The 8124-nt window shown below is 46.7% G+C and overlaps 1 protein-coding gene across 2 annotated transcripts in view; it reads left to right on the top strand.

The window, feature by feature from the left end:
• Positions 1-5825: 5825 nt before the first annotated feature.
• Positions 5826-8124, top strand: part of DENND5B (DENN domain containing 5B) — a 221512-nt gene continuing 219213 nt past the window's right edge. Inside the window, exon 1 of one of the 2 annotated variants that reach the window (XM_070371293.1) lies at positions 5826-6276. In XM_070371293.1, coding sequence (XP_070227394.1) covers positions 6150-6276 — 127 coding nt within the window. In that variant the 5' untranslated portion in view covers positions 5826-6149. The remainder of the gene's footprint in view (positions 6277-8124) is intronic. The other variant, XM_070371294.1, reaches the window with a different exon arrangement.

Below are 8124 nucleotides of genomic sequence, written 5' to 3'. Positions count from 1 at the left end.
CACAGCTATTTGTAAGGCCTCCCCAGACAGCCATTTTGCTTTTTTGCATTTCTTTTCCATGGGGATGGTCTTGATCCCTGTCTCCTGTACAATGTCATGAACCTTATTCCATAGCTCATCAGGCACTCTATCTATCAGATCTAGGCCCTTAAATCTATTTATCACTTCCACTGTATAATCATCGGTATCAGCAAAACCAAGAAAGTGAGTCACCCCTACTGCCTGGCATTCAGGGCTCTTCATGCTCTGGCTCCAAGTGAACTCTGTCCTCTATACAGTCATTTCTTCTGTGCCTGAATGTTCCCTCCCAGTTCTACCTCCTATTTCTCTTATAAGACCATCTCAAATATGACCGCTTTTGTGGTGTCATACTGGATTCCTTAATAAGATCTGACTTCTGTTCACTATATCCCACATATTTATAGAATGTATCATGTGGAATATACAATATTTTACTTTTTACTATTTCTAATGGTATTTGAATTAGTTTTAAAAAATATTTTCCTTCCTTGTTGTTGTTCAGTTGCTCAGTCGTGTCTAACTCTTTGCAACCCCATGGACTGCAGCGTGCCAGGCTTCTCTGTCCTTCACTATCTCCTGGAGCTTGCTCAAACTTATGTCCCTTGAGTCCGTGATGCCATCCAACCATCGAATCCTCTGTCATTCCCTTCTCCTCCTGCCTTCAACCTCTCCCAGCATCAGGGTCTTTTCTAATGACTTAGCTCTTCACATCAGGTGGCCAAATATTGGAGTTTCAACTTTAGCATCAGTCCTTCCAATGAATATTCAGGACTGATTTCCTTTAGGATTGACTGGTTTGATCTCCTTGCAGTCCAAGGGACTCTCAAGAATCTTCTCCAACACCACAGTTCAAAAGCATCAATTCTTCAGCACTCAGCCCTCTTTATGGTCCACTCTCAGATGCATACATGACTACTGGAAAAACTATAGCTTTGACTAGACGGACCTTTGGCAGCAAAGTAAAGTCTCTGCTTTTCAATATGCTGTCTAGGTTGGCCATAGTTTTTCTTCCAAGGAGCAAGCATCCTTTAATCTCATGGCTGCAGTCACCATCTGCAGTGATTTTGGAGCCCAAGAAAATAAAGTCTGTCACTGTTTCCATTGTTTTCCTGTCTATTTGTCATGAAGTTTACCCATCTATTTTCTTTCCTGCTAGACTATAAACTCCTGAAGAAGAGGGATTGTGTCTTATTTAGTTTCATATTCTCGGATCATTAGCATAATGACTTAGACAAAAGTTTTTTTATAATCTTAGACCCATCATTTAAGGTGGAAACAGATTTATGCAAAACTGTGAGTTGGCTGTTTTGCTTCCAAACTCTATTTTTTTTTTTTTTTTTGGTTGCATTGGATCTTCATTACAGTACAAGGGCATTCTCTAGTTGTACCTTGCATGGGACTTCTGGTTACAGTGCTTGGGCTTCTCGTGTTGTGGAGCACAGGCTCCAGCTTGCATGGGCTCAATAATTGCAGAATACAGGCTAATTTGCCCTGAGGCATGGGGGATCTTAGTTCCCCAACCAGGGATCGAACCCATGTCCCTTCATTGGAATGTGGATTCTCAATCTTTGGACCACCAGGGAAGTTCTGCCACCAAACTCTTAATGGCATAAACTAATGCTTTTTCTGAAACTAATGATGAGGGAATATGATTATTGATTTTCCAAATAATTTTTCATTGTGGTAAGATTTTCCCAGAAACCTTTTTAGCTGGCAGAAGAAAAATTTTGCTCAAAAAAATTCTGCCACAAAAGAGAATTTTTTGTTGGAATTGTGATTATTTGGCATGTTTTGTGCTATGAGATTGTTGCCTCCACTGTAGGTTTCCAGGTGGGCAGCATATGTGCCAGGAACAGCAGCAGAATGGAAGGCAATGCTGTAAGTATTTGAGCAATGATCTCTAAAGGACTCTCTGGTAAAACCTCCAATGGAGGGGATGACTTATGTGTGGAGAGGTTCAGCCATGCCAGGGTTTGCTGCCTGCAGGAGGCACAGGAATGAAGAATTAACTGATTACTGCTAACCTGGCATAACATATGGTGACTCTGACTACTAGTAAAGCGTGGTCCAAGGAATGTGTAGGGCTCTGAGTAGTTTCTTTAGCAATCCTGTCTCTCTTGGTTATGAATATGTGTAGATGACATGGTGGAAAGGAAGAATGGTACCAACAAGGGTTATCTTAGCATGGAAATAGAGATATGATCTCTCCCCTCCTCAACACAGTTTAAATACCTTGTAAGATTTAAGTCATTTTATAAGCAACTTCTGCAGCTCAATTCCAGAAAAATAAACAACCCAATCAAAAAATGGGCCAATGAACTAAATAGACATTTCTCCAAAGAAGACATACAGATGGCTAACAAACATATGAAAAGATGCTTAACATGACTCATTATCAGAGAAATACAAATCAAAACCACTATGAGGTATCATTTCACGCCAGTCAGAGTGGCTGCGATCCAAAAGTCTACAAGCAATAAATGCTGGCAAGGGTGTGGAGAAAAGGGAACCCTCTTACACTGTTGATGGGAATGCAAACTAGTACAGCCACTATAGAGAACAGTGTGGAGATTCCTTAAAAAACTGAAAATAGAACTGCCGTACGACCCAGCAATCCCACTGCTGGGCATACACACTGAGGAAACCAGAATTGAAAGAGACACGTGTACCCCAATGTTCATCACAGCACTGTTTATAATAGCCAGGACATGGAAGCAACCTAGATGTCCATCAGCAGATGAATAGATAAGAAAGCAGTGGTACATATACACAATGGAGTATCACTCAGCCATTAAAAAGAATACATTTGAATCAGTTCTAATGAGGTGGATGAAACTGGAGCCTATCATACAGAGTGAAGTAAGCCAGAAAGAAAAACACCAATACAGTATACTAACACATATATATGGAATTTAGAAAGATGGTAATGATAACCCTGTATTCGAGACAGCAAAACAGACACAGGTGTATAGAACAGTCTTTGGACTCTGTGGGAGAGGGCAAGGGCAGGATGATACAGGAGAATGGCATTGAAACATGTAAATTATCACATGTGAAACGAATCACCAGTCCAGGTTTGATGCATGATACAGGGTGCTTGGGGCTGGTGCACTGGGATGACCCAGAGGGATGGGTTGGGGAGGGAGGTGGGAAGGGGGTTCAGGATAGGGAACACATGTACTCCCGTGGCAGATTCATGTCAATGTATGGCAAAACCAATACAATATTGTAAAGTACAAAATAATAATAATAAATAAATAAAAATGTCCTTTTAAAAAAAGATTTAAGTCATTTTATTCACTTAGCTAATTTATTTCTGAGTCATCATTTTAGAGCAAAACATATGTGCATTGATGTATAGTTAATTCTTTTTTTTTTTTGCTGAGGTCTTCATCATGCAGGATCTTCTGTTGTCTTAGACTCTCTAGCTGTGGCACACAGGCTTAGGTGCTCCAAGGCATGTGGGATCCTACTTCCCTGACCAGGACTTGAACCCGCTTCCTCCGCATTGCACAGCGGACTCTTAAATACTGTACCACTAGGGAAGTCTCTCTTGGTTATTCTTTCAACTTTGCTTTATTGCAGTTAATGCAGAATATACCACAGTGTTGCTCTGAAGTGATAATTAGGAACATACCCAGGTATTTTCAAATTAGAGTTTTAACCTTGTAACGTGTGATAATTCTATTGAAAGCTTTAGGGAAGATTTTAGCCACAACTAAAAGATCCCACATAGCACAACTAAGATCCAGCACAGCCAAATAAAAATTTTTTTTAAGTCAGTTACTTTTCAAATCAACAAAAGTACCATATCCCTTGGCTAGTTCAAACAGTGAATTAGTTTTCTATTGTCCTCTATTAATCTAGAATCAAACAAACATTCTGTAAGGATCTACCGCAAAGATAGGAGAAACATACACATCCTCCCCTCATTAATGAATTGTTTTACATATTTCAGTTCTGTCTATATGAGAAAAAGCAATCATTTCATAATAGCAAATAAGCATATGTTCATAAATATGTCACAGATAGAGTTTCTGTATTTTCCTAGTAGCATCAACAACTTGTTACTACCGAGATAACCACCCTTCTTTCATTCATTTAATAAACATGAATTGAGGGGCTAGGTGGACCAGAGTTCTGCTAGACACTAAAAGTAGAAACAGGCTGAACCTAGCAGGATCCTGACTCCTGCTCTGTGGAGCTTACAATCCAGTTGAGCAGACAGACATAGAAAAGGTCATTGAAAGTGTTTTGAAGGAAAAGTGAAGGGTGCAGTAGGAGCTAAAGGTGCATTACCCAGGCTGTGGCTCATTCTGATTTTTTTCTTCTTCTTACTCTTCAAACCCGAGGAAAAAGTGAGGGTACAAGCCACAGTACATGATGGTATGTGTGTGTGTGCTCCATGGACCGCAGGACATCAGGCTCTTCCATGAGATTTTCCAGGCAAGAATACTGGAGTGGGTTGCTATTTCCTTCTGTGAGGGATCTTCCCAACCCAGGGATGGAGCTTTTGTCTCTGGGGTCTCCTGCACTGGCAGGCAGGTTCTTTACCACTGAGCCACCAGAGTGAGTGAGTGTTCAGTCGCTCAGTAGACTCCAACTCTTTGCAACCTGATGAACTGTAGCCCGCCAGGCTCCTCTGTCCATGGGATTCTCCAGGCAAGGCTACAGAGTGGGTTGCTGTGCCCTTCCCCAGGGGATCTCCAGACTCAGGGATCAAACCCTTGTCCCTTAGTCTCCTACATTGGCTGGTGGGCTCTTTACCACTAGCGCCACCTGGGAAGCCCACTGAACTTCCATACATATCTTTCAGAGAACATTTTCCAGTCAAATAATTGAGCTTCGGTATCTCAGTCCACCTCCCTGGAATATCTGCTAGAGTGTCTACCGGAAATGTCACCATGCACACCCACATGCTCCCCCCCCCCCAACCCCGTACCTTATACCCAAATCCCTAAAAAGAGTGCCAAAGTGGTGTGGAAGGGATGACCATGTGGAGATAGTATGGATTTAGTTGTCACTTTTCAAGGGATAAAGAGTAGATCTGTGATGTCGTTGTGAAGAGTGGTAAGTCAGAGGAAAGAGCAGGGTAAGAAAGCCATAGCCTTGTGAAGAGAAGAGTTCAGGGTTTAATTCCTTTTGCCTTATCAGCCGCCGATTGTACCTGCTGGAAGAGCAGATAAGTTCAAATGAGTACAGAGCTGGGGAACTGGAGCGCCTTGACTACATTACACTGACCTGGAAAATGTCAGGATAAATTACGGAATGGGTCGGCTAGGGGAAGTTGGTAATTGTGGTCATTGTAGGTCTTAAAGCTTTGTGGATATTGAGTGGGTTTTCTGTTTTCTTTGTGCCATTGAGTAGGCACCAATTCGGTGAGGAAGGATGGCTTGTGAGCGGGGTTGAGCGCTGGTGGAAGGATTCAAGGACTATGATCTTAAAATAAGATGGACATCCGCACTTGTCAGTTTAAAATATGTTGATGGTCCAGATCGTTGTGGGAAATGATTTCGGAGCAGCCGTTAACCTTTCCCCAAGCTGCATTTCTTTTTTAAAAATTCAGGATAGGAAGCATCCCCTCTGCGGCTTTGCCTCTTGTTGGCAGCCGGAGGCGCGTGTGTGGGGTCGCCCTTGCGCCTCAGCCCCGGCCGCCAGGCTGGCACGAATCCCGCCAGCATCCGGCGCTCCCTTCCGAGCCCGCTGGACGCGCGCGCACGTACTGCCGGGACGCGCGCTCCCGCCCCTCGCGAGCGCGCCCTCCCCTCCGCGCCCCCGCCCTCCCCGCGCTCCCACCGCCAGAGCGCCGCTCAGCTGACCGGCGGGCGCCAGACGGCGAGGCTCCCAGCTCGCGAGCGCAGCTGCGGCGACGCGGGCCTCTCACGGCGACACTCCCCCCGCGTGCCCCTCCCCCGCCGGGCACCGGGAGCGGGACCGACCGGGCACGAGCTCGAGGCCGCTTCCCCGGCGCCGAGCGAGGAGCGAGGCTGCGCTAACGAGCGGCGGCTGCGCGGCCATGGGCTCGCCCGGATCGCCCTAGGGCGGGCGCGCGGAGACCGAAGCCCGAGCGGCAGCCTCGGCAGCGAGTCCTCTCAGGCGACGGCGGCGACAGGAGCAGCGCGGCCGGGATGAGCGGGAGCGGCGCGGCGCCCGGCCCGGCCTCGGGCTCCTCCCCGGCCGCCTGCCGCTTTGCGCACTACTTCGTGCTGTGCGGGATCGACGCGGACAGCGGGCTGGAGCCGGACGAGCTGGCGGGTAAGGCCGGGCTGCGGCAGCGCGGGGTCCCCTCAGGGACGCGGGGGACGCGCGGGAGGCGGGGTGCCGGCTCCAGACAAAGTCAGTTCCCGGCGGCGCTCGCTCGCTGGCCGGCCAGGCTCTCGGGCAGCGATTTAATGACATTGTTATTTATTCCGCGTGCAGGGTGCTCTGCTGAGCCCGCGGGCGCCCGCAAGCCGGCCTCCTCGCCCGCAGCTGCCGGCGGAGGCGGCCGGTGAGTCACCGGGCGCGTTAACTCCCGGCCTCGCTGTGCTCCCGCCCCCCACCCTCAGCCCGGACCTCGAAGTTTTAGCCTCTGCACGTGACGCGGCGCCCCGACCCTTCGGGGAGGGGGCGTCGGAGGCCGCGGGGCCGCGGGGCGGGAGTCCACCCAGGCGGCGGCGGCCCGCGGGGCAAGCGCCGGGCGGGAGGCTGAGTGGACTTCATCCTTGAGTGTTCGCGGTCTGCGCCGCCTCCGGCCTCGGGTTCTGCGCTGAAGGTGGAGTCACCTTTTGGAATCCTGTCGATTTGGCAGTATCGCGGGGGCTGGCGAAGATCTTTGAACCTGGGGACTTAGGACGATGCTTTGTTGATACCGCCTATAGGGTTCTGAGTTTAAGTAGTTAGACATTTCCACTCAGTTGGGTGCACCGAGTGTTGCTGCCTGGGTTTTCCCGGAGGGGCATCGTGCGTCCTCTTGACTCATTATTTGATGGCGCAGTGCGGGGCTGAGCTGGGGAGCAGCCGCTGGAAAGGGGGCTGTTAAAGGCTGGTGGTGGAGGGGGCAGGGGTGTGTGCGCAGTGTCAGGAGGAGCCTGGGGAGAAACGACTGATTTCATTTTTCACGCCTGTTTCTGCTTGCCTTCTTGGGTTCTGAATCTCGATTTTTTTTTTTTTTTTGTACGTGTGAGACAAGTGACATCTACCGCTTGAACTTTATCTGTGTCAGTGTTAGACACTTAGGTCATAGCCTTTCAGAACAGCTTTTTTGGACATAGCATTCTTGATTGCACCAGTGTGTGTGTGTTTCTTTTCCTTTTTTGGCGGGGAGGGGGTAACTGTGAAGAATGTATTAAATAATAAACAGTAGTAAACAGAACTGTTCAGCCTTTAGAACAATACCCATCAACTCAGCTCTTGGCTAAATGAATATCTTAAGTCAGTTTCACAGCAAAACCTTTTCAACAAAAGCTATGAATAATTTTACTTAAAATTTTTATATGAAAAGAGAGATGAGTACCAGGCTATGTGTAATTATATATTCCTGTCCTTTCTTCATGTACGTATTAGGAATGGCTTTGTTAAGGGTTACGGAGTTAGAAAAAAGAAATGTTTGGAGAGATTCCTCTTTCAGGATTGGTGAAGGGTTATTTTAGATTTCTAGAATCCCTTTCCCCCTAAACATTTCCCTAAACATTTATGACACTGAGTCACTTGGAGACCTTCCGTCAGTGGCTACTGATGACTGGAAAAAGCCTGTATTTTTTTCTTCATCAAGTCTGTATGCCTAGTAAAGCTAGAAGAACACCTTTAAGTGTCACCTGAGTCTCTTTGGGCATAGTGCAAATGGCTTTAACAAAACAGGAAAAAAACATTTTAATGCATTCATTCAGTAAGTAGTTTTGAAAGCCTTTAGGTGTAGATTGTGTTCTAGGCACTGGGCTCAGCTGTAATCAAAGCAGTCAAAAAAATCACTGCCATCATAGAGCTTACATTATAGTGTAAAGAAATAATAAACATATGTAGTTTTGTCAGAGGTTATTAAGTGCTGTGAGGAAAAATACATCTGGGAGATGAGAGTAGGGCAGTGCCAACAGAATGATGGAATTTGTAGGGTTGGATTGATTT

The sequence above is a fragment of the Bos mutus genome, chromosome 5 (genome assembly GCF_027580195.1).
Source record: "Bos mutus isolate GX-2022 chromosome 5, NWIPB_WYAK_1.1, whole genome shotgun sequence".
In the NCBI taxonomy this organism is placed as follows: Eukaryota; Metazoa; Chordata; class Mammalia; order Artiodactyla; family Bovidae; genus Bos; species Bos mutus.
Note: the sequence above shows the minus strand (reverse complement) of the source record. Positions and strands in the feature narration are given on the sequence as shown.